At 39.7% G+C, this 26798-nt stretch overlaps 5 protein-coding genes and 1 long non-coding RNA gene across 10 annotated transcripts in view; 3 read left to right on the plus strand and 3 right to left on the minus strand.

The window, feature by feature from the left end:
• Dop1R2 (dopamine receptor 2) overlaps positions 1-1626 on the minus strand; it is a 32236-nt gene extending 30610 nt beyond the window's left edge. The window contains exons 1-2 of the mRNA XM_018000721.2: positions 1238-1626; positions 215-670 (exon numbers count right to left, since the gene is read on the minus strand). The gene's annotated coding sequence lies outside the window, so the exon portion shown is untranslated. The remainder of the gene's footprint in view (positions 1-214; positions 671-1237) is intronic.
• A 4668-nt stretch (positions 1627-6294) lies between these two features.
• Positions 6295-8787, plus strand: ppk21 (pickpocket 21). The gene is made up of 7 exons (XM_018007880.2): positions 6295-6760; positions 6992-7526; positions 7585-7990; positions 8045-8098; positions 8152-8287; positions 8344-8456; positions 8513-8787. The coding sequence occupies exons 1-7, from the start codon at positions 6420-6422 to the stop codon at positions 8716-8718; spliced, it is 1791 nt and encodes a 596-aa protein (XP_017863369.2). The 5' UTR covers positions 6295-6419; the 3' UTR covers positions 8719-8787.
• Positions 8788-9494: 707 nt separating this feature from the next.
• LOC149270554 (uncharacterized) lies at positions 9495-11345 on the plus strand. Its single transcript, XR_016271645.1, has 3 exons — positions 9495-10123; positions 10190-10299; positions 10511-11345. It is a non-coding gene; the product is annotated as an uncharacterized LOC149270554 (long non-coding RNA).
• Positions 11346-13537: 2192 nt separating this feature from the next.
• The window catches only part of kek6 (kekkon 6), a 69486-nt gene continuing 56225 nt past the window's right edge, over positions 13538-26798 (plus strand). For 3 of the 4 annotated variants that reach the window (XM_089476521.1, XM_089476523.1, XM_089476524.1), the window contains exon 1: positions 13538-14211. The gene's annotated coding sequence lies outside the window, so the exon portion shown is untranslated. The remainder of the gene's footprint in view (positions 14212-26798) is intronic. The other variant, XM_089476514.1, reaches the window with a different exon arrangement.
• On the minus strand, positions 14706-18105 carry LOC108608640 (nose resistant to fluoxetine protein 6-like). Of its 2 annotated transcripts, none has more exons than XM_089476533.1 (9): positions 17736-18105; positions 17308-17644; positions 17160-17233; positions 16548-16750; positions 16361-16473; positions 16082-16298; positions 15842-16023; positions 15305-15776; positions 14706-15250 (listed from the first exon to the last, which is right to left on the minus strand). In XM_089476533.1, exons 1-9 carry the CDS (start codon positions 17962-17964, stop codon positions 15047-15049), a joined length of 2031 nt encoding a protein of 676 aa, XP_089332659.1. In that variant the 5' UTR covers positions 17965-18105; the 3' UTR covers positions 14706-15046. The 2 variants fall into 2 exon arrangements, with proteins under 2 accessions (XP_089332659.1, XP_017855596.1); XM_018000107.2 differs by having other exon boundaries at positions 17700-18105.
• On the minus strand, positions 18378-21719 carry LOC108613917 (nose resistant to fluoxetine protein 6-like). The gene is made up of 9 exons (XM_089476536.1): positions 21437-21719; positions 21028-21376; positions 20897-20970; positions 20643-20845; positions 20470-20582; positions 20190-20406; positions 19950-20131; positions 19420-19891; positions 18378-19358 (listed from the first exon to the last, which is right to left on the minus strand). The coding sequence occupies exons 1-9, from the start codon at positions 21702-21704 to the stop codon at positions 19101-19103; spliced, it is 2136 nt and encodes a 711-aa protein (XP_089332662.1). The 5' UTR covers positions 21705-21719; the 3' UTR covers positions 18378-19100.

Raw genomic sequence — 26798 nt, forward strand, 5'->3', positions numbered from 1 at the left:
TTTTTTTGTTTTCGAACTTTCGGCAAACATTTGCTCAAATTAAAATAGCTTCATTTGAAAAGGTCGCCAACGTGTTTGGTAATTAATTGGCCGATATTAAAACTTGCTTGAGCCCCACATCAACCTGTAGCTAGTGGGTGAACAGCACTCATAAACCACTTTAAGGATATGCTGAAAAATAAGCCAATATTCATTTCACACACTTACAGCTTACCTCTTAGCAAGGTGCGGCTTCCTCGTCCTGGGGTTCTCGGGGGCTGCACAGCTCCAGCTCCAGCTGCAGCTCCTGTTGCTGTTGCTGTTGTTGTCGCTGTCGCTGTCTGCTGTTCGAGTTCCCGTCGAATGCAATTTCTCGTCTCACTGCCTGCAGCTTGATGTTGTTGTGGTTGTTCGTGTTGTCGGTTTCGTTGGTATTTTCGGGTAATTTTTCTTATATATTGCTTGGCGTCCTGCCGCCCTGCGCCTCATACGGTGCTGTGTACTCGCGCTGCGTTTCAAATTGAATTTCACTTGGCTAATATATTAGCATGATTAATAGCTTAACGAAGCAGTCTCTGTTGCACGGCGTCGTCTGAGCACACGGGGCGGGCATTAAGTGAATTATAATTAACTTGTTTCTTTTAAGTAGTTTGCAACGAGTTTTTTAATTGCGCTTTTAATTGTTTTTCAACTTTTTCGAAAATGGAAATTCATTAATATTAGCATGTAAGAAAACCCAATGTGTACGCCAAAAAAAATCTCTATGCAATTTGAGACCCACTATCATAGCATAAACTAAAATTAAAATTATATTACCTATGACTGCCTATTAAGGCAATTTTTAATTTTTAAAAGTTTGAAAATCTCCAATCTAAAATTCTCAAAAATTACCACTTTACTTTTACCATTTACATTTTTAATTTAAGAAATCATCAATTATTTTTTAAAGATATATATATATATATATATATATATATATATATCTTATATTTAAATTATATTATTTTTAAATATGTATTGTTATTGTGGAAGAACAGTATATTTTAAACAAAAACTTGTATTACTTTGTGGTTTAAAACCTAAAAACCTAAATAAATTCGTACATCAGATCATTCTTCTAATAATTTAACAACCCAACAGCTATTTTTTTTTTTTTTTATAATATACGAATAATATTTGTACTTTATAGATAATTATTGTTATTTTTTTATAGAATAGTTATTTGAAGCAACACATACAACAAAAATCAATTTTTTACTTCTTTTTAGGCATGTTTCAAAACACAATTAAATTGAATTTAATTGACACTTTATTTCACAAAATAATCGTATTTATTTATATATATTTTTTTTAGTTTAATTAAGCTTAGCGAACTTTGTTCTGTTAGTTTGATTTGCTCAGTGCACTGCAGCGAGGATGTTCACAAGTATTTGGCAATCGAGCCCAAGGAGCAAGGAGCAACGCGTTCTGAACATCACTGATGTAACTGACGCGAGTGAATAACTTCAAAAACAACGCGAAACTTGGCAAACGGCAGCAGCGGCGACAACGACGACTAACGGTGCCGACAGCTGTGTGGCCAACGACAAGCGACAGACGACCAGCGACGGTGTTCGGCTTCGTGCTTGGCACTGAATGACGAGCCCAAACACTTGCTGGCATTTAAGAGCCTCAAATCGTGGCGCGCAAGCAAACACGAGGACGATGATGGCGGTTCAGCTTGCAAGAAGCGACCATCGCACGGCTCGTGCGGCACGCACACACACTCTGGCACCCTGCCATACACACACGTGCACAGAGGCACACATGTATATGTATTCATTGCAGCGGCTCACAACTGTTCGATTGTCATAGCACAGTTATGTGCGCTGCGCTCGGCTTCAGCGCGAGCGCCGGCAAGGCGCGTACAGCTGACGAATTGGCGCCAAAACCCGAGCTGAGCATTGCGCAGCCGTGAAACTGTTATACACTTGATGCAGTCGCTGCGTAGCACAGTTGACTCCAGGCCCGTTTCAGCGCAGCAGTGAACTCTATGATAAAAAGAAACTGTTAAATTTGTAAATAATTTGTAAAGAATATAAAATAATAAATAGAGCACAACTGATTCATCTTTTAAGAAATTATCCAACTACTCATTAATATTATAATTTACTTTTAATATTATATTTTTACTGATGTTTTAAGAGACATATTTTTAAAAATACCTAATTACTTAATAACTGCTAAAGCTAAAACTTATCAATCTCTTATGAAATTATATCACAATTTACTTATTTTTATACAAAAGCAAGCTAATTTTAAATAATACATACAATATAAACACAAGAAATAAAAAATAAATATGTCAAATATATTAAAAAATATATAATAAATTCTAAATATTTATATATTTTATATTAAATATGCCCAGGCTCGAGACGGTATATACTATGAATATTTACACTTTGACATTTACTGCCTCTTTGAAATTTATTAAGCAGGAAGCAATTTAATTTGATTCACTTCTCAGTTTTATTTTACCCACCCTTAGTCAGCAGGCAACAGGTGTTGATTCAATTTAAGGCAAAACTATGTGCTCTATATATAATATGTATATGGTTTACTGTAGGCAGTCAGGCAGCAATAATGGGCGGGGATTGATTGATTTGAATTAAAATACACTTTGCTGCAGCGAGCGCAATTCAATTTGAATAGCTTAAGTTACTCGGCAGACTAACTAAACTAACTCTAAGCTCAACTCGTGAGTATACACATGCACAGGTGCATATTTATATTCAACATGCCATAGATTACAAATTTGTTAATTTCACATCAACTATGTTTCGACCTGCTTGAATTTACAGCCAAAAATGTGACACCAACAAGAGCGCTGAACGCCATTTAAAAAGTTGTTAAACAAACTTTCAAATTAAACTCTCGGATGCTTAAATTTTGTGAATGCCGTTCACACATACCAGCAGGCAGGCAGACACGCACGCACTGGCAACACACACACACACGCACACAAACACGCTGGCATACTCGTTCTCTCTAAATGTTGCATTATGTTGATGTGCTGCTGCTTCCTCGGTGTTTACTGCTTTTTATATGTGTTAATGCCCCTGTCATGGCAGAGGTGCGAAAAGACCCCATTTAACATCACACAGTGAATAGTCGAAGTAATCAAGCATACGCCGAGCATGCCAAGCAAATGCAAACATTTAATACATTACTCTGCAGCTCTGCTGCTTAAGCTGCTTATGACTGCATTGAATATTGAATTAAATGGTGCTTAGCACTCATCAAATCAAAGGGGAATGGAAATTCTTTTAGTGTCGATATTATGGAATTGCATGAAAACTGACGAAAATGCCATGGCGAAAATCAGTTGACAACCCTTTCAACAACTTGCTTATATAAGTAGCTGAGAGCTGAGAGCAACAAATCGATGCGCTTAAACTTTGAACCTGCTTTAGCGTTCACTGGGAACTGCAGCAGCAGGCGGCATAAAGATGTGGATAGAAATGCCAAATGTAAATGGCAAAAAGGAATAACGGAAAAGCTGAATAAAGTATAGCAAAAAGAGCTTAGGAATGGAACGGATTTCAAATGCATAACATCAATTATAAAAAGTTTTCGTAATTTTTGCAAGTTCATAATTCGAATTGAGGTTCACATGCATGCAATCTCTTTCAATGGCAAGCAGTAAGGACAAAAGTTAAGAACTTACGCACACACACACACACACACACACAGGCACATTCACACACACTCTCACACACACATTGAAATATGCGCACATAGTGTTCGTTTGTTTATTCCTCAATTGCGTACAAACATTTGCATTTGCAAAAGACATGCTAAAAGCATTGCCAGCACTAGGAGCTGTCTTCACAGCACTCGAGTCCTTGCAGCTGCTATGCTGTGTGTGTGTGTGTGTGTGTGTGTGTGTGTGTGCGTGTGTGTGTGTGTGTGTGTGTGTGTGTGCGTGCGTGTGTGAACTGTGCTTGCCCCCAGCAGCATCTCCGGCTTGGCTTTTATCTTGATGTTGCAACTGCCAACTGGGATCTACCGGGATGCACACACACACACACACACACACACATATATATATATGTAAATTTTACACTTCTTTAGAAAATTATTCAAATTACTTGCAAAAACTCAGGGCGGAGCTGAAATCAATGCAAGCGGAAGTGGGTATAAACAAAATGGCGTCGCTTGTATCAAATCTGAGTGCAGCCTTGGCCGCTTTTGCAGCTCATCAGGCAAATTGACGAATCTTTGCTCAACATGGGCGACTGTGTATTTTAGCCAGCGTTTGCCGAGCCGGACGACAATCATCAATCAACCCATGGCACTTGGCTTCATGGCTGGTAATCCTTTAATATTATTAAGTAATTAACAGGCATTTGGTGGCTTGTTTATGACTTTGACACGAGCACAGACCCTAGCAGCGGGAGTATGAATGGAACTCTGCGGGGATTCACTCATCAAAAGATAAACGCAATTATGGCGTAGTTAGGTGGCGCCAACGGGGCAAGGGCGCCAGGGGGGCGGAGCGAGAAGTCCTGGCACAAATGAAGACAATGCCGCGGTGCTAAACATGCAAATTAGCGTGCAAAAGTTTGACACTGACAAGCACCACGAAGGAGTTAAAGCTCCTTTTAAGCCAAATTTGCATATTTAAATGGCTTAAATGCGGGCACTTGGCACACGGTCTGCTGGCAACATGCAGAAGCTCATCTTGTGCCCTGTCAGCGACTTGTTGTCACGTTTCTGTTGGCTCATAAAAGTAAGATTGAATTTTGAGCGGACGAGCGACAAACGGCAACTGGATCCAGGCAAGGGATATGCATAGATATGTATATATGTACATATATATATGTATATGTATGTATGTATGTATATATGGTGACTGAGGCCTTGCTCTGCCGGCTTTGCATGTCTAACCAGAAAGTTTACATGACTGCGGCGCTGTCTGCGCTTAATAGGCCAAATGAACTTGAACCTCGGCGACGATGGAGTCCACGAGCCGTCAGTTAGGGGCCAAATTGTTGCACACGCGTGTGCTGAAAGTTAACTTAAAAGGGAAAGTTTTTGATCCTGGCGCGGCAACAGGAAGTTATTAACGCACGAGCACCAGAGAATCTGGCCTCTATATGTTAATGTCTTCGCATGTGCCACATCACGGGGCAGGAAATTAAATTGATGCTTGTCATTGAACATTCTCGCATTTACAATTTTATTTTATAGTTTCATCAAGTTTTTCAGTTAAAGCAATGAAAATGTCAGTCTCCGTTAGGGATTTCACTTGAAATTCAATTTCATGGGAAATTTTAAACACATACGTATACTAGCTATTTATAGAGTGTTTTACTGTTAATGCTAAACAATCTACTTTTCCTGAAACTGGAAAGGAACACATAGCAGCAAATAATTCGGAGAACTTTCAAGTTTCGTAGTTGCCTAGTTTACGTTAGCCTCGGCTTATAAGCTGTATAAGCTTCTTAGCTCAATCATTCAGTTTCACTATACAGAACCCACTCAGCTTTCATTTCTGAATAACATTTTAATTGTATTTCCAAGCAAAAGTCGACTAGCAAATGCAGATAACAGACAATTGTTGCCCTTGGCCCCTTGGCTATTTTCAGAGAGTCGACTAAGACTGCTCGAAATTGGCCACTTGGCTATTTTCAATTATTAGATAGAGCAGCAAGTCCTTGAGTCGCTCATTAGAGCAGTGAAGCTTGCTTAGCCGAACCCCAGCGCTTAGCGTCTGTTATTGATCATATCAATTGACTTTAACTCAGTCAAATCAGAGCAAAGTGTTTGCCTCACAAATTTGTAGCATTCCTCGGCGCGCACACAAAAGTATTTGAAAGATGTGAGCAGAGCAAATAAATCATACTGCCAAAGGCAACTAAACAGCAACTCAATCGTCAAGTCGTTCTCGACGAAAACACGCAATGATAAATCGAAAATATTTTTAGTTGTTTACACAAAGCAGAGTCGAGCAACTGACGGAGCCGACGGCCAACCAACCGATGGCAAGTAAATCTGTCACCCGGCACGAGCAGCAGCAGCAGGTCGTCCTGTCCGGCCCCAATTGGAAAGCAACTTGAAATTCTCCAACCCCTCGACATCAAATCAGGATGGAGGCAGTCGCTTAATGAACGTGCAAACAGTCAAACAAACAGGAGATTATGCTGCCGTTGGCCAGAGCCAGAGTCAGAGCCAGGGCCAACTCACAGCCAGAACTGTTGAGTAAACATCTTGCGCGTCCTTGTCCACTTGTAGCAGTTCGACCCCATTCCCCTTCCCCATCCCATCCCATAGCATGCTTTCCCATCCAGACGGCATTCAAGTGTTAATTGTGTGCGTGATTTAAGCTTTACACAGCGCAACGCTTACCAAGCCTATGCTGCCCGCCAAGAATAATTGCTTTTTGATTGAGTTCAATGTACATGGGGCTTTGTCTGCCCGGCGAATGGAACTCGAATGCTCAAAAGCGTTTTGCTCATCGGCTGCGCCGCACTCCAGCAGCTCCCAAAAAAAAAAAAAAAAAAAAAAAAGAAAACAAAATGTTCTATCCGCAGGAGCTGCCACATCCAAAGGCACGTCGGCCACTTTATGGGAATTACATCGATAAAACTGTGCCACGTCATCAGAAAGCCACTGGCTGCTGCAAGGATGGCAAGTTCGTTGGTCTGATGCTGCCCTATCTCAAGGAGTATTGTGCCACGTCCTCAGTGCATGGCTTTCGGTATTTGACGGATCCCAAATTGCGGACATTTGAAAGGTGAGACGATATTATTCAACATTTTATGGCATGCAATAAAAAATATAGTAAAGAAAAGAGGAAGAAATGCAATTCTGGGTGACTGGGCAATGCCCTACAGGAGATTGATTTGAATTTAGTGGATAGCTGAGTGCATAAAATAAATATTTTGTATCTATCTATATTTAGATTGATCAATAATTAATCAACTGTTAATTATTATTAAACATCATTCACTTTTCCACTCTTCAGATTCATTTGGCTGCTGATTTTGCTGGGCACCTTCATTTGTGCTACGATTGTCTATGTGGACCTGACGGAGCTGTACAACTCCGCACGCGTGCACACGACTATCGAGGACAGTATGCAGCCGATATTCTTTGTGCCCTTCCCCTCTGTGGGCCTCTGTCCGCGCAGTCGCATCAACTGGCCGAGATTGCTGAAGGAGACGCCGGAGGAGTTTTTGGGCAGCGATGCCAGCGCCGAGAAGAGGGAGCTGTTCAAAAGCTTTTTCGCGGCCGCGTCTGGTGTGCACCTGAGAGATATGCACAGTCTAGGAAGCTTCTTTGAGAATTCAAGTCTCGCCGGACAGATACGACAGCTAGATGGGTTGGATGTGGTGAAGGTATTGGAGGCCTTGAATCTGAACTGCAATGACTTTTTCAAGAGCTGCACCTGGCGGGGCAAGCAGCACAACTGCTGCGAGATCTTCGAGCTGCAGCGCACTGAGTACGGCTTCTGCTGGGTATTCAATTCGGCAGTTAGTGCCGAGATGCAACAGCGACAGGTGAGTGGCGCACAGGAGGCTTAGTGGCATGACCGTTCTCTAGGTGTGTTGCTCTTAGCGTGAGGATAAGTATTATCCACGCCGCACAGCCCAATCTGGTCCGGGCACCGGCTTGGAGGTGTATCTCCAGTTGAACAAGTCACTCACTATGCCTGGCTTACGTGGCATCTACGTGATGGTCAAGCAGCCCCAGCAGTGGAGCGAGTCAGCTCGCCTAGTGCCACACGACTGCCACAATAGGATCAGCATGGTGCCGCGATACACAGGCTCCGATTCGAGAACTCGAACTCTCACTGCAAAGGTCAGACGTTGCATCTTCCCCGACGAAATCCACGATCCGCACTACAAGAATCTGCCGGGCCTAGTCTACTGGCGTGGCAACTGCCGATCCAAATGCCACCAGGAGCACGTGGTCAACCTCTGCAACTGCTCGCCTACTCTCCTCTTTCCCCGACATCAGAAGGGTGCGTAATATACTGTTATATTTCTAATTTATATATGAGTAATTTATTTTTTAGATAACTTCTCGGAGTGCAAAGCCTCCGATTTCAAATGCCTGTATGAACATCGATGTAAGTAAATGTTTCTCCCAATAGTTCATTATCTCTCTGAATATTCCTTAAAGTGACTTTCAGTGTGGAGCGGCTTCCCCTGGAGCAGGAGTACGTGGACAATGTGTACAAGGATAGCATGACCTGTGACTGCCTGAACAGCTGTTCCCAGCTCATCTACGATACCATCTACAGCAGCAGTGCCATGGAGTAAGTCAGTACAGCTAACAGACTCTCAATCTGGTCATAGCACTTCTATCCCATAGACCTCAGGAACTGACTGCAGATACGATTAGCATGCATCTGGACATATTCTTTCAGTCATCCTGGTACATTAAGTACCAGACACATATGCGCTTTACCTTTGTCGAGCTGCTTGGTGAGCTCTATTAAAGACTCGGCTAAGTTTTGGAAATCATTTCACTCAATTTACAGCTAGCTTTGGTGGCATTATTGGTCTGTTCCTTGGGGCCTCGCTCCTCAGTGCTATTGAGCTGATCTACTATGCCACGATTGGCCTTTACTTGTATTTGCATCACTACAATCTGAAGACCAAGCAGCAGCCTCGGGCACCAGAATCTCCAGCTCCCATAACGCTAAAATTTCGGCACAAAATCACACCCACAAAGATTGTTTATTAATATGGTAAATTATTAAGCATATAATAATATAATAGTAAATTTCAACTTTAGGAGTACAATATTACAAATCTCTGTCATCCTATCAAAGACTTCAAAATATTTTCGACTTTCACAACATTTATTTCAATCAAATTTGGTAAAAGCTTTCACTTGGAACATCATTAATATCACTTGAGTATTAGATTATATTATATTTTATCCACGCAGAAGGTTGCTTCGAGTAAATATTATTTATATACATATGTAATATAAATAAACGTAGTAAACAGCATAAACTTAATTATAAATAGTGTCAAGCATTAACATATTTCTCAGCTCTCAGCTGCACTACTGTGCACTACCTGTGCATGCAGCCAGGACAGCCGATCGTCCGTTATAAGCCGATCGATTGTATCGATCGAGCTTCTGTTGTTAAAAAGATAAAGGAATCTCAATGTCGATAGATCACTACAGATGCCGCAGTTGTAAGATAAATATGAACCTTTATGATTTCAGGACAAACTTTATGTTGTTTCGTCTTATCCTAAACGACTTTTTTGATAATTTAAAATACAAATATTTCTTTATGAATTAAGACGAAAATGTTTATAGAATTAATTTTTTTTGGTCTCCTAATTTGCTGCAATTTTGAATGTTGGCGCTATTTTCGATGGAACCATCGATACTATCGATATTATAAACCATCGGACTCACAAAAATTGATGGCACTGCAAAGCAATTCAAACAGCTGAGCTGATTAATCAGCTCTTCTTAAATAAATCGGCATTCACAATAGTTGCAGCGTTGCCATATCATGAGCATAAAACAGCTGATTGCCGCGAAAGACACGAACGATGATGAGAAAAAAAGTAAACAACTCTTTTGATTTTGAAAATGATTTAAAAATTGTCGGCACGTTGTCGTACTTGTGGCAAGAATTTTTACGAATATGATGACCTACAACAGCAATGTGATGATGATGGACATGCGGAAGAGTCTGTGCAACATATCGAAATCGATAAAGAATCAACTATAGATGCCCCCGCACCAGCATCGTGCTATACTGACGCAAAACAGACAAATTCCCTCCAGGCTCTATGAAACTGTGAGCTTTGCAACGAACGCAAGGAATACACCTCGTATCAACTGGAACAATTTGTCGGAGGATGAAATTGTCGCGCTCAAGTATGAGAGCCGTAAGAGAGATTGTATCTGCGAACTGTGCGGCCGCCATTTCACTTGCCCCAGTAATTTCAAGGTGCATCTGCTGCGGAACACTGACATAAAGAAGCTGCAAGCAGTGACCCTTGACGCTCTGCGGCGCCTCGAGCTGACGCATCTGTGCGGGAAGCCCTACCCATGCCAGTACTGTCTGACAGTACCAGACATTTGCCGATCACAACGGAAGGATTCAGCATGAGTGGAAGTAAGTATTAATATTGTGCTCTCCCTGTGCTTATTTATATCATTTTTTTTTAAATACAATTCACAGTCGTCATACAAATTATCGTCCGTTCAAGTGCACCAAATACGAAAAATAATTCGCTGTTAGCAACAAGCTCAAGAGGCATTGCTTAGCCACTCCGGCGTACGTAGTTTTCCGTAAGTTAAAACTAAAAGGCAAAATAATAATTGAATGAGTTGAGTCAGATGCTGATTTCCTGTTGAAGACTTTAGTCCTTATTCGAGCTGCTTTAGTAATCGTTTGATAGCGTCCTAACTTTTTGGGCTATATCTTGCTTTGCAGCCAAAGAATTTCAAATATTATCAAATATATTACATTCTCATTCATCTAAACGTATTTTTCTTACAGCTTCGAGATATGCAAAGTATACTACCAGCGGCGGCCACATTCAACTGTGCATTATCTTTCAAAATGGACGACTCTATGAAGATTTTGGACATGCCTGACGAGTAGATCAGGATATTCGGGCATTCACTTTAAGCATATCTACGACTGTCCCTTTGGTAAGCCTTTCCGTTGCTTTTCATGGAACGAACCCATGCATTCCTGGATACGCGGCAAGTGGACAAATTCTTTAAGTTAAATGGCCATAAGATGCGCATATTGTCCGTCTTGGATATGCAAGGAGGGGACAGAGTGCCACTGATTATCCATTATAGGGTGACTGGCATTATCATTTGAATCTATAAGCATATGCAGAAGTTAGAGAATTTCGTAATCGACTGTGAGTTCCATCCCATTTATGAGTTTTTCGTTCTGTTGGCATGTCTAAGAAGCTTGGATATTAATTCACCCAGCTGCGTCCAGATGCTTAGCACCATTTTACCCTTAGGAAGGAAGTTCCGATGGAGCGTCGGGAGTATAATGCCCAACTGCGGGCCCTGGAACTATTGAACGTCTACAGATCCTGTTATCATTTTGTTAACTCTGTTATACTTCAGTTGTCCAACTTGCGTGTCCTTAACAATCACAAGGAACTGCGTTTTGAAAGTGTTGGCGCTTTAGCGATATATGTACATACAAAGCGTTCATGATTGGGAAATGCAAATTTGAGCAAAATAACAGACAAACAATTGGAATTAACTAATACCAGATTCTGACTAACACGGAACATGTTGTAAAACATATAATTATACATATATATTATACTTTTTACTGGCCGATTAAAAGAAACACACATTTACTTGTTTACATTCCAATTGGTATTACAGGGAATTAGAATTGACTTGGCAGCACTGGCAAACATTATTAGCAGCTGTTAATTGACAATGCCCGACTGGCAATGCGTGGCTAATGCGACAATTACACGCTATCTGTGGCTTATTATTTATTAAAAAAGTCAACTACGATTTAAATAGTAATATTGATTTGCAGTAGACGGCAGGGATATTGGCGAACTTATAAATGCTAACTTTTGAATGTAAAGCGCCTTTCTGATGAACGAGTGGAAATTTACTGGGAAATTTGAGCAGTGTGGCAGCGCTGCTATTGGTCAGCTGTCCTCTGCAGCAAAATGTCTGCGGGTGGTCGTCGTTGGTGCATTTAATAGCTTTTTGTAACTTATTTTATTTAACTATACGCTTATATAAATATCTATATCTAGTAAAATAAACACTGCGAGTCAGGCTAAGCAACTTTTGTCTTGCTTTTTGCTGAGCACAGAATCCATTGCGAAAGCAGCTTCTAGAACGAAGCCGGCTGCCAAAACTTGCAACATGAAATACAATTACTGAAAAAAAATAATAATAATAATAATAATGAAAAGCAATACGAGAGAGGAGGGGAACCCTCGATAAAAAAAAGCAAACGATTGGGTTTTCCAGCATAACTAATGTGGCACCTCCAATGAAAATTCAATTCGAAATCCTTGGATGTCCTCAATAGATGATAATTGCGATAAGCAGCGCGAGGATGATGATGACGGCGAGGGTGACGACTATGATTCCTTGGATTCCAACGATGAGGAAACTGAGAATCTTTTGGATGAAAAGTTGCTCGGCTGGGTACAGGTGACACATAATAGCTGCATGCCCTTGTTTCTACTTTGCAGGCGTGTCTGCTCAGCCTCGCTGCCATATTTTCTGGGCACGGACAGTGCACGCTAGCATGCCGTGCCGTGCTGGTAGCCATGCTGTGTTTGAACTATCTGGACGAGGAAGTGGAGGCGAAACGCGCAGCTAGCGCAGACATCACGGCACAGCCTTCTGCAGAGAACATAAACAGTCACGAATCGCCCGAATTGTTCAGTGGCGCATTGCCATGCAGCCATCGAGCAGGATTTGGATGACAAGGAGAAAAAAGATGCGACTGCTGCGGAGCCTAAAACTGATCATGCAGCCAGTGGAGCTGGAGCTCTTCAGTCGGAGATGTTAAAGCATAGCACCAGGGAGCAAAAACCTAAGGCATCTTTGTGCCGCCCAGTGATGTGGATTTGCCTTCATCATCCGGTTCCAATTTAAATAATATCGAACTATAGTTAACATATATTGAGGCGAATATATCAACATAATCATCATAATCGTCATTAACTTAATTGGTTATCTAACTTGCATGACCAAATTTTCTTAATGTGATCCATCATAATATGACAATAATAAAAGAAACTTAAATATGTTGCTTTTTTGACGCAAGACGAACTAAGTATACACTTTTATAGTTGCGACCCTAATTAGTTTGGTTCTAGATGATGTACTTATGTGCAATCTAATTCTTAGCAATTTTTACATATGATATATCCCTTAGATTGCTTTTAGATATACAACTGTAATTTACACTAATTTAATCTTCAAATAAAAAAGTAATGTTAAAATGAAGTTTTTCATATTCACTTACAATTACAATCTTTTTGAAGAGTTAAACATATATAGACAAATATGACTTCACTTGAACTTTGAGAAAAATCCAATAAATCATATAAACAAGGTAAGAAAATATACAAATATATTTGAAAAGATGAAATATGCTAACGGCCGTATAAAGATGAGACAACGACTTGCAGGTGGGTTGCCCTGCAAATTCAAATCCATTTAAAAAATAACAAATTTGCCCTCTAAGTGTTTGTTAGTGTATATATGTGTGTGTGTCTGTGTCTGTTTGTATATTAATGTGTGCGTGCAATTATTTAAAAGACAATGCAGCCATAAATTATGCTACATTTTCATTTCATTCTAACGTTTCGTTTTTTATCGCATTCCTCGGACACACACATACACAGACACACACACACACATGTAAGCACGAGCGCACAAAGAATTGCGGCGAGCTGAGACACGCGGAAGCGAATTCGCCGCGCTGGGCAGCACTGTTCACTGCGCAGCAAAAGAGCGCGCAGCATCAACGAAATCCGAAAGAAATTTACCGTTGCTCCTTATGCCATCCATCGCCAGTTTCTTCAGTATTTGTTCGTTACGCGTCGAGTGCTCAACTTGGCAGCTGACCGTCCCAGTGTGCAGTGCCGCCGCCGATTTCCGTATTAATTAAATCACATTTAATTGAAAACAACACACATACACACAAAAACACACACACGCACGCACGCACAGTGCATTGCATCAGGTGCCAAAGACAAAATTGCGTCTTAACTGTCACCCAGCAGCCCATCCTAATCGCCGTCAAGTGTGCGAGTGAGACTTAAGTGTTGCCAGATTTTATAAGCAAAGCGGCATAATAGCCACCGTTACACGCGTTCGCTACAAATTTGCCAAAAAAAAAGTGGGTCTCCCTTAGGCAAAACGAAAAAAAAAATAAACGGGTATACATTTCGTTGCGGCTGCCGCTGCCCGCAGCCTATATTGTGTTGTTCCATGTATCATTGTGCACACACACATACACATACACACACTCATGCATATGTATATAGAATAGTTTTGTGTTTATCGTAGAGTGTTCGCGCTGTTCGGCCTGCACCATTCCAAAAACAAAAACCTGTAAATTATGTAAAGACGCGTTTTGGAATTTCAGTCAACTCAAACGTCCGCATCTAAATCAGCAACGACTATAACACACTAACAACACAGCGCTCTACAACAACAAGGACAACAACGTGAAAGGTAAGCGAAGCGCATCAGGCGCCAAGTGTCAGTCAAATGTTGGAAAATTCAATAATCCGCCAGAGGGCGCCAATACAGTTCCCTCACCCGTTGTTCGCCTGCAACACACTCACTCACACACTCATACATACACACGCACACACACCCTTTACAGCCAATAGCATATCAAATGTATTCGCTTTGCATTCGTTGTCGTCTGTTGCGTCGGCCAAAAACTAGGTTGACTTTGGTTTTCGCCTTGTTGCCAATTCGCGCATTTTCTGTTTTCTGGTTTCGATTTCACTTTCCAGTTAATTTAATCTAAATGCAAGTTCAACAATATGCCATGTTGACACAGTTTGCGGCTATTCTTTTAGCTAATTATTTGTGTATTTCATTAACCAATCGATGGTCCGAAACGTAATGATCGAGCTAACTGAACTAGACAAATAGTCGAATATATTATAATAAATACTTTAGTTAATTAAATAGAGAAAGTAAATTACAACTTCGTATTGATGTGAGGAAGAATCCTATGACTCTTCTCGTGTTTTCCCTAAACCTAATTATCTTTTATTGAACTTTAGTCGCTGCTTGGGGGATTTCTAAATTGAACTACAATCAAGTCTTTGGTATAGTGTAAAAAATAGATAGCATATCTTTCAATGCATATCTGTGACAATTTCGCGTTTCTGACAGCTCACGAGTGCAAATAATAAGGTTACTCAATATTATTCAAGGTTATTCAATAACCTGATAACATTTGTAAAATAAAAGCAGTTTTATAAATAGAAATTTATACTTAACTATATAATCAATAAAGTGTCTGTGACTGACTGTAGGAATTTGCAGTGATTTATGTATTCTGTGGTCTATTGGAGTTCAATTGTGGATTGAACTCTGCTTTGATGGTTGTTGTTGTTGATGGTTCGGTTTGGGATCTAGTTCTTCTTTTAGCTATAAGCATGCTCTCTAGCACGCCGAAAGGTGCCTCCATAGTAATATAGACAACGTAGGACAACAGCAAAACAAAGCCAAAGCCGCTCCAGAAAAGTAACATCTGAAAAACCAAAATGTATCAAAGAGAATTCTTTGAGAGTAAAAGTCAACTTACCACATCGTAGTTGGAGAAAAATGTGCCCGTTCGCATGCGTCGACCATTGGTTTGCTGTATGAATATGTGAAATATGTAGGCGGAGTATGAGATCCTTGACAGCGGCTGCCACAGTGGGCAGGAGAGAAAACTATTGGCCAAGCCACCGTAGCCCCTCATGCAGGCAAAGACCACCCAGCACAAGCTGAGAGGCCAGGCGATGCGAGCTAGCGTGTAGTAAAAAGCCTCTTCCAGCATACTCAATGGCGGATTTAGCCAATCGGCAAATGGATATAGAACAAAAATGCAAGTGAAGATCAAACCCAAGCTGACGATCCAACCCAGCCAAACCTCAATGCGATTCAGGTGAAAGTTCCTGCTGCGATTCACATGCAGGAAGTAGCCAAAGAGTACGCCGATCAGCCAAGGAGCTGCGTGCACATGGGTGGCATAGTAGAGTTTCCGTTGAGCTTCGTCTGAAGTGACACCAATTCTGTGGAGTTAACATTTGCTATAATGCAATCATAATGTATATTGTATGGTGCAAAAGGTACTCACTCCATGTGAACGGGATATTGCTTGATCATCATTGTGCTGAAGAGGCAAGCAGATAGCAGAAGTATTAGAACTAAGATTCCGGCTGCAGCTTTCTTGCCCCACTTAAACAAGGAAAGCAGAAATATGGGAGAGAGTATATACAGCTGCATGTCCACGCCCAAATACCAGCTATGATTGATGCACTGCAAATGGAAATTAGATTGAAATGTGAATGTGTATGGAAGGGTCTAATGAACTTACTAGGTCTGGCGTCGCATAGTTTTGTAGAAAGAGTAAAGTCCAGAACCAGGTGCTTTTACAATGTTTATAGTCATCGAACTTAATGCTATCAAATAAAGGACCATCGCCCATAAATGGCAATAGAGTCATGTAAACAAGTATGGCCAGTGCCACGACTGGAGTGAGGCGCAAATAGCGATGGAGATACATCATAGGAATATTCAATTTACCCTTTGATCTGCAATAGAAAATGTGAATGGTAATTGATGAATAGCTGTTGCCGGTGCGCTTCAAACTCACTTTTCGAGAGAACGCATCGAAATCACGACCAGCAGGAGGCCACTAAGGAACAAGAATGTATCCACAGAGAAGCCAGCATGCAGCACAAAGCTTGTAAAGGGCTTCCCGAACCACTAAAAGGGCGAAAACAAAAGCATTGGGATGGGGTCAGTTATATTCGCTTTAAAGCAAATCAACAGGGTCTTACCCATTTCAATTGATATTGGTTGATATTTGGCGCCATCAAGGCGAACAGGTATTGGTGGCCAAAGAGCACCCAGATGAGCGACATGCAGCGCATGCCATTGAGACAGTCAATAACATTTGGATTCGACCTGGGCTGGACGAGACGAAATAACACACGGGAGTTGGCGCGTGCTGAGAAGATCTTAATCAAGGCCGGCAGTTGGTCTGCAAGAGATTAAGTGGATTAGACATAAATATACGTGTTCTGGTCAAGATTGCTGCGAAAGCATATACGCAAAACGAATATCGATTAATGCTGCTCAAGCCTGTATTTATAATCCATCTATATTTTTACTGAAAGTTTTTGAAACGTATACGTATAAACGTATATAACGCACATACCCTGTACAATTAAGATTTGTTGTGGCAGTATGTTTTCTTTGCTCTCTCTCTCTCTCAATATATATCTCCCTCCCCTTCTCTGTATTCTTCAAATATATAATTATGTGGGCTTTCTTTTTCATCAAAAAGTGTTTCACAGATTTCCCCATTCAGTCTCATATAAGTTTTCAGTCTAACATCATTATATACAGGGCATATAAAGAATATCTTGTTAATTGTGTGCTGTACTTACTTTGATCTTCACAGAAGAAATAATCGTAGGCCGTTGTCAAAACGACGGCAGCAAACAATAGTGAGAGTAAAACACTGTAAAATTTACAAAAATTTGAGTTTAGAATAGAACTTAAAACTTTAGTTTTTAAATTAGTTGACATACTCACATAGTAAATATAGTAAGACCATCGTATTCTATGCGCTCTTTGGTTCTGCAGGAGTCTTCGCTTATCAGAGCTTTTGTGGTTTTTATATTTAATAGTTTCTCGAGCAGTGGCTGCAGAAACTTATTCATGTGCGTTGCTTTGCAGGAGGCGGGAAAGCAAACGGCAGTCCTTAGTATAATGCCTCTGATGAAGGGCACGCCAGCAAAGCAATATTTGCCTTTTATAGCGTGGTTATCACTAATGGCCTTGTTAGTCCCAATGCACTCATCATAGTTGCCCAAATCTATTTGGTTGCCATATAGCACACCCTTGGGGAATGTGCCCCATGCGTCGAACACTACAAACGAGAGAAGTCAATTTGAATACTTTTAATATCAAGTCTCGGTACCTACTCTTTAAGGCCCAAATATTTTTCGATCTAAACGCACTCAGCAGCTGTGTCATATCAGCCAAACATTGTGAATCCTGCTGACTGATGCTAGGTAAATCCAGGTCTTTTTCAGTTATATTCCTAAAGTGCTGGGAGAACTCCATGGCAAGTGGACGTAATTCCATAAATTGATACCCCTCCAGGGAATCGATTTCATCGAACTCCAGCTGCAAGGAACTGGCCAAAGCCAGCCCAGCGAGCAACAGCATTGCCATTATTTCGACCATGTTAATGGTCGAATTGATTTCTGAGTATTGGGCCGTTTTCCAGGCCAACAAGCATTATATATGCGCACAAATCCTAATACCATTTTGATAACAGTTCAGCTTCGTGGAAAATAAGCCTCCAACTAAACTGTGGCTGATAAATTTCGAGTACTTTGGTAACTTGCTTATCAACGCGTGCAGCTCGCTTTATACATTTCAAAGTGTCATTAAGATACCCTGTATTTGAACTTTGGGGGAAGTGTCTAACGATGATATTTATAGATTTCATGATATTCGTTAAATATCGATTTTCAGTTCTTTTTTTTTTTTTTTTTTTTTGTCTAATTTTAGGCATGTTTAAATTGACAAATAAATGTTTATGTTTATAATGAAAAATAAATATTTATTTATTAAATAACATTTATCTCAAATCAATATCGAGCGTGTAAATTTATATTTATCAAATTAATTTAAATGATATAAATGTTATATATATTTCAAAATATAAAATGTTTCTTTAATTTGAGGTATGTAAAATTTTTACTCAATCTCTACAGCCATAAAAATAAGACAATTTCAACTCAATATATACCTTCTTTTATTAGTTAACTACATAAGTGTTACTCCAAATTTGAGTTTAGTGTACATAATATCCAGGTTGATTATTCTCGATTCGCATCCATTCATTTTCATATCAATTAGTATTTAATCAGAAAGTCCAGCTAATCTAATCTAGACTCTCGATTAAGCTTGTTGGCATTTCCAATCACTGCATTTGATACTATATATGTCGTAAGTACTTTGGTATCAAACGTCCAAGTGACTGACTCACTAGGAGAAGTGCACTTTGACGGGTGTCTCACTTGGGAAAGTCGTACGAGTCATTAAGCAAATAAATACCAAGTAGTACGTATTGGAAGATAACTTTAATCGATTACCTATTTAGAGTAGGGGCGGTTTAGGGGCGTTTCAATAATAGCTTGACCTATAGATATGACATTTGATAAGGCTACATTAGGAAGACTTGTAACTTATAATAAGTCTAATCAGTTAAACCTCTATTTTTTTTGTAATAACCTAACTGATTAAATGTTTGATGTCTTACATAAAGGACTTGTATATAAACAACAATCTTTGGAGCTATAACAAAGTACAAATCAAGTTTCTTCAACTCTTTTTTCTAAATTTGCTTCTAACATCTCTTCAGAGTGTTCTATCTCTGGCATTGTTTCTGTTTCCGCTAAGTTATTGACCTCTCGGGTTGATTCAGTCTTTACTTCTTCAGTTGGCTTTGGAGTAGTTCTGGCCTTGGGCAAGAGCATTCCCTGTAGCACAGCGACGGGCGCCTCCATTGTGATGTACATTACATAAGACAACAGCAAGGTAAACCCAAAGTTCGCCCAAAACCTCAACATCTGCCAAAGAATTACATGTTTGAATAATCGGCTACTTACCAATTTGAAAATTTCTACTTACTACATCGTAGTCGGAGAAATATGTGTTTGCTCGGACTCTTCGACCATTGATTTGCTGTATGAATACGTGAAAGATGTAGGCGGAGTAGGAGATCTTTGAGAGGGGTTGCCACAGTGGGCAGGAGAGAAAACTATTGGCCAAGCCACCATAGTCCTTCACGCAAACAAAGACCACCCAGCACAAACCGAGGGGCCAAGCGATGCGGGTGAACGTATAGTAGGACGACTCCTTTAGTATGGATAGTGCTGGACTCATCAGTTTGGCAGATGGATACAAGGCAAACACACAGGTGAATAGCAGAGCCAGGGACGCAATCCAACCCAGCCAGATCTCGATGCGATTCAGCTGAAACTTCTTGCTGCGATTCACATGCAGGAAATAGCCAAAGAGCACGCCGATCAGCCAAGGAGCTGCATGTGTATGAGTGGCATAGTAGATCTTGCGTTGCGCCTCATCGGAAAGTTTTCCATTTCTGTGAAAAGCAAACTATAGTACGAAAAACTAAGCTATTGACCAACCAATGGACCTACTCCAGATAAATGTAGTACTTGTCGGTCATCATTGTGCAGAAGAGGCAAGCGGAGAGCAGAAGCATTAGCACAAAGATTCCTGCTGCAGCCTTCTTACCCCATTTGTACAAGCATAGAAGAAATATGGGAGAGAGTATATACAGCTGCATGTCCACTGCCAAGTACCAAGTATGAATCAAGCACTATAAGTAGAGAAAAGTTTTTAGGATCAGAGTTTCACTTTATATAGGGTTTGCTTACCAACTCCTTAGTTGCATAGTTTTGTAGGAAGAGCAAAGTCCAGAACCAGTTGTTCTTACAGTTTTCATAATTGTCAAAGTTGATGTCGCCAAACAGAGGACCGTCTCCCAGGTAGGGCAACAGTTTCATATACATGAGTATGGCCACTGCCACAATGGGAGCGAGGCGCAAATAGCGATGCACATACATCATTGGAATGTTCAATTTACCCTTGGATCTGCATAAGAAAGAAAGTTTATAACTGATAAGATTTTTATAGTGGGGGTTTCTGTAAACTCACTTTTCTAGGGCACGCATAGAGATCATGACCAATAGCAAGCCACTGAGAAACAAAAAAGTGTCCACAGCGAAAACAGCATGGAAAACAAAACTGGGAAAGGCTTTTCCCACCCACTGAAAGCAATCGAAATTCCATATTAATTCTGTTTGCATTCACAATATCAGAGTACTTACAGAAAACATTTTAATATAGTTCATGTTTGGAGACATAACGGCAATAATGTATTCATGTCCAAAGATGACCCAGAGCAGCGACATACAACGTATGCCATGCAAACAGTCGATGATATTGGGATTTGACTTTGGCTCCACCATTTTGAAAAGAGCGCGTGAATTGGCGCGTATGGAGAAAGCCTTGACAACAATTGGCAGTTTCTCTGTCGAAGATGGAAGAAGCTTTTTTCTTTACTTGGTGCTCTATAACCTACTCTGATCCTCATACAGGAAGTAATCGCAAAGTGTGGCCAGAACTATGGCAAAGCCCAGCACTGATAAGAGAACGCTGTAAATACCAAAAAAGTGATAAGAATATTGTCTTCTCTTAAAGCGTCATACTTACATTGTAAATATGGTTAGGCCATCGAAAGGTGCTCGATCTGAAGTCCTACACGAATCGTCGCTTATTAACTGAGTCTTCAGATCTAGGCCCAAAAGCCTTTGTAGTAGTTGCTTGAGGAATGCGCTTATATGTGCACCCGAGCAACTGGAGGGAAAGCAAATGCCAATTACTATCTGTGCTGGAATGTTAAACGATTGCAGAATGGGCAGCTTAGCGAGGCAGTATTTGCCCTGGATATTACTGCTTTCGGATATGGCTTTCATAATCCCGATGCACTCATCGTAGTTGCCCAAGTTTATTGCGTTTCCATAGAATATTCCGTTTGGTATAGAGCCCCATGAATCGAGCACTACAAAATAATTACAAGCAGTCAAAATGAGAAATTCCTCCACATTTGACATTTACATACTTTGTAGACTCCACAATTTGCCAGAGGCTAGTCCGCCCAGCAGCTGATTCATGTCAGACAGACAGCGCAAATCCTGCTGGCTGGGCAGGCGTGTGTTAGGTAAATCCAGGTCTGCTTCACTTATATTCTTAAAGTGTTGTGCAAACTCCATGGCAAATGGGCGTAGTTCCATAATTCTTAGGTAACTCTCTAAAGAATTATATTTCAGCTCCAAGGAACTGACCAAACTCAGCCCGAAGAGCAGCAAAACTCCAATTTTATTTCCCATATCGATTGCCTTGCGGATTTCTGATTGACTAACGCAGTTTAGCTGCAGTCTTTTATATGCACGCTAATGCACCTGTTGGCCATATCTTATCAAACAGTAGTTCACATGTAAGATTAAGCATTTGATTATTGTCAAAATTGATTATGGACTATTATTGCTATAGTTCACTTGAAATATTGATTGAAATACAATGCAATCAAAGTTAACTTTTCATTGTTTAATTTTCATATACATAGATAGGATAATAGACATAAACATTTTTCCTTTACAAATAGTAATAAAAATAATACAATAGCTAAAGTAAATATAACAGATTTGTAATAAGAGGTATATTTAATATAATTTTTATTTCGGAAACTCAGAACAAATACAAATATATTTAAAATCTTTGTTAGCATTTAAGTCCACATATTTAATTTGCTAAATATGTGTATCTAAAGCTCCTACTAAGCTCTCAATATATTTATCGAATTGTTAATCCATCCATCTGTGTTTGGCTACATCTGTAGATATTTTTCTGTTATTGGAAAGCCTGAAGCGTATATCAAAACTTAATATTCCCTTGTGCTAATGCTCTTCAATGGCTTAGAAGTCTCAAGCATCATATGAGATTTCCATACGCTTAAGCGTGGTCCGTGCGTATCATTCGTATCTAGAGACGCAAAGGTGACTTCAAGGCAATATAAAGTAGAATACATACATTTATATTTTAACAGCTTTAAGGTAATCCCATCTAACTTCAGCATCAGACCGGATAAGTTGAAGTTAAAACAGATTATCAAATTTCAAATAACTTCTTTTTAACACTAGACAGAGGCAAAACTTGACTCACTAACATAGCTTACTACTAAGAGAACCAGTTTATAGTCAAATGAAATTACATATATCATTATTAATTCTATTTGCATTAAAATAATATCTGATTTAAGCAGAGTGCCTTAAGTCTGTCCTCAGCTAATTGTTGCCTTTTTCACTTCTGATGCTGGCATCACTTTGGAGGCTGCAGCTGTTGACTTAACTTGTGCATTAACTGAGCTTTCAGGCTTTGGGCTTGGCTGCCTGTTGTGCATAAGCATAATCTCTAGAACGACTAATGGTGGCTCTACGCTGATGTTAAGTAAGTTAAGCTACAGCCAGCCCAAAAGTAAAGCACATGAACTGGGAAGAAATACAGATTTAAAATAATCTAGTCTGTAATAAAAATGTCAACATGATAATATCTTTAGTTAGCTTTAGCTTTGTGGAGGTGAATGAGTAGATTATCGAAAAGAATTAATAAAAAGGATTTCCAATTACATTGATCATTTGGTTAACCCATCGAACGGCTTCCAATCGGTGGTTTTGCAGATATTTTCCTTAATTACTTCTGCTTGGATATTAAGTCTCAATAACTTTTGTAGCAATTATTTCAGGAACTTGTTCATATAAGTGGTCCAGCAAGAGGCGAGTAGGCAACTTAGCTTAGCTTAGCAACTTAAAGGTATCTTCGCACGGCACTATTTGCCTTGGATATAATAGTTATACGGTATTGGTTTATTAATGCCAATGTACTCATTGTGATTGCCCAAGTCCACAAAGTTGCCATTAAGTATGCCCTTGGGTAAATTGCTCCATGCATGCAGCACTAGACGCCAATTGAAGTTCTCCATCTCTGATTTACTTTTTATCGACTCCATTTTAGCAGAGTCAACTCAAGCAAAGGCACGGCCAATTTTGCTTGACTCTGCCATTTCTCGAGAATGCTGCGAGAATTCGTGGAAAAGCGAAATTATTTCCATAATTCGTTGATAGTCCCCAATGAGAAGCAGGTAACCCATTCCAGATGTTAGGAGCAGATTGTTTTTACCATGCTAAATGCGCTGCGATTTTGTGGTTGACAAAGTTTTAACAGTTGGAATCGCTCTTATATACGACAAACATGGGACAAAATAAGGCGATATGCGTGATGTAAAAGGCCTTTAATTAAGACACCGCAACCCATCGAGCTGATACCATATCAATTATTTATTTGTTTTACCACATTCCTATGTGGTACGTTCTCGCTACTTGAAGGTATTTCTTATAAAGCTATTCCCAATGTATATACAATGCTATTATTTACAGATATACATAGATGATAACTAATAACGACTTTTATACATATTATATATACGAAACTAGTTGAATTCTAAATATTTGTTAGTCACGTTATGATGAACTACAAATGGTCTTAGTAAGCGTTTTAGTGTAAACAATATCAGTTTTTTATCGGTAAAATCGACATTCTGTCTGGCAACTATCTGTCGTATACCTTTTATATCCCCAGTCTTTTTTAAATTTAATATTTCAGAGGAAATTCTCAAGTGTTCTGTTTATAGCTTTGATTGTATGACTGATTTCACTTATTGAACTTTTTATAGGAAAAATATTTACGGTCTTAACCTTTGCAGTAAACCTGTTCTAATTCATTCTATTGCATACCCAAATTTTGATAAGAAGGGCATAACGTTTTTCTGCAAATGCATGTATTGAGCAGAAGAATAATTTATCCACTTAGGTAGCCAGATCCTTATGAGTACTAATGTAAATAAATGTCTCTTTCCTTAAAAAAAAAGGGGAAGGCAATCAACTCAATAGACTAATAAGTCGGCCACTAAATTAAAGCACAAATCTTATCTGCTGATGATTAATGATTAGTTTCAAACAGATACGTAATACCTATCATTATATTAAATACACATACATATGCATTGTATACACATTATGCATATATTGTATTGAGGTTTGGCTTGTTATACTTTATTAATTCTCTTGTTATGCTACTCTTTTTGAATGACAACAATGAAAATAAACTTGATACTTATATATGTTATATGATAACTAATAGTCTATCTATATTGAGTTGCATTAGAAATTTCATTAACATTGTCTAAAATAATTAATAGTATTTGTAAGTGCTATTAAGTCCTCAATACCTTCAAACACTTTTGTTTCTTGGAATCGTCACTAGACCTTAAATAAAATAAATACATAGAAAACAATACATGAACAAACCTCCTACCCCAAACCCCAAACTCAAACCCAATTTGAAAACCAAAATCAAAACCAAAACCAAAACCAATATCAAAAGATGCTTTCAATAGAATTTGTGCAAATGTAAATAGAAACGAGAGTCTGCAGAGCAGAAGACAAATTTAAAATAGGCTTTGCATATCCCTCGTTGACTAAGCCGATGAGCAAAGGCGCTCCTTCGATTGGCTCCGACTCTGGCTCCGGTCTCAGGCGTAATATTATCACAGGCCGCGAAAATCAATAAACATTAATCTTGACGTGATTTTGCCTTTATCCAGCGCCATTTGCGTATTTGCCCGCCGCAGCTGCCGCTATTCCTGCTCCTGCTCGTGCTCGTGCTACTGCTCCTGCTGTTGCCAGCTCGATGAAAGATTGAAGTTTAATGGAAGCTGGCGGAGCTCAGCTCAGTTGCCGCCTTGTCAATTATCTGTGTCAAGCGAGTCCGCTGTCGCGTTGTCATTGGATGCCAAAATCTCGAGTAATTTCGCCAGTTGAAAGATGAGCCATAACTAATCTGGCCCACAATTATCAAACTGCTGCGTGCTGTATGCAAAGGATTTCAGCGAGCTCTGTTGACTTTCTGGAAGGCTGAGATCAATTTGTACAAGGTCGCAAAATGCTAGCCAACTCCACCGGCTTAGGAGTTGAGCTCAACTTTTGAAAAACGAAATTGTTTAAGTTTTGCTTGGAATTGGGTAAACAATTATGGAACTTGAGCTCTTTAGCTCTTCCAAACTTCAACTGAGCAACTAAGCAAACAGCTCTGATTAGCTAAACATAAAATTTCAATATCAAATTTTAATTTCTGTTGCGTGTCGCCAAAATTTTCCTCAGCCATTTTAATTTTGACCTTAATTCAAACTATTTACTTAGCTTTAAATATTCAACTATAACGCGCTTTGATGATGGCAATTCATTGGGGCATTCATGAAATGTTGTTCATCATTAGCATTTCACATAAACACATTGGTTAAGTGACTTGGGCTAATTCACCGCAGCTGCTTCAGGTAATTGGAGATGTCTCCCATGTGGAGCAGACGGCGCTGCTAGGCGCTTTGTTGTGTCACCTTCAACAATTTCATAATTAAACTTTTGCACAAAGGAGGTGGATATTTACCTTAAAGAATTCTAATTAAATCATTGAAGAACTTTCGCAGGACTTTCTGCTGATTCATGTGTCCTGGCAGCTGCTACTTTTCCAAGCTGTGCCAAACTTTTCTGCCTCGAGCCGCAGAGCCTAAGGAATTTTGCTTGATTTGTATACCCTATAAAATGTAAGCAAGGATGATCTACAAATATAGATCACCCACATGTGGATGATATTGATTGGGTGACCATCTTAAGTTCTGGTATTTGTGCTCAACAGGTTTTGCTTTAAGATTGACTCCAACTGTTATCCCTAGATATTGTTTAAATCTTGATTATTGAAATATGACTCTGTATTCTTGTTAAGGACTCGAATTAAACCACTTGGCAATCATTTGATTCCATGAACAAACCTAGTCTATTTCGCGAACCTAACTCAAATGCCTTTTCCCAGCCTTTAGGGTAACTGCGAGTTAAGCAATCGAATTCAACTTTATCTTTTTTGTGTCTAGTGCTTTTTCTTTGTTTTTTCTCATTCAGGTATAGAAAGAGAGAGACATCGAGAGTGTGTGTGTGAGAGTTGCTTTTGCGTCGACTAATTTGTGGTGTTTGCTTTGGACTTTCGGCTTTCGCCGACGCTCTTTTGGCTTATGCAAAGCCCTACATGTGCCGCAGCTCGAGCCTGAGCCGCTGGGCGGTCGCCAGTGCGTCGGACTTTGGCTTGGAACGGATTGTGGTGCCCACAGTGGGCCACTAGGCGTATCAGTATTTCACGTCGCCACGCCACACACACACGCACAAACGCTCAGACACATACACACACACACGCGTACACACATACAGATACCATGCAAGATTCATAGACTCATAAATCTTTAAGTATTGAATACCATTTTTGCATATACTACATAAGTAAGAGCTCACGCCGAAAACTTTATCCGGTCGAGCCTCCATTGC

The sequence above is a fragment of the Drosophila arizonae genome, chromosome 2, assembly GCF_054131065.1.
Source record: "Drosophila arizonae isolate 15081-1271.41 chromosome 2, UAZ_ARI_1.0, whole genome shotgun sequence".
NCBI classification, from domain to species: Eukaryota; Metazoa; Arthropoda; class Insecta; order Diptera; family Drosophilidae; genus Drosophila; species Drosophila arizonae.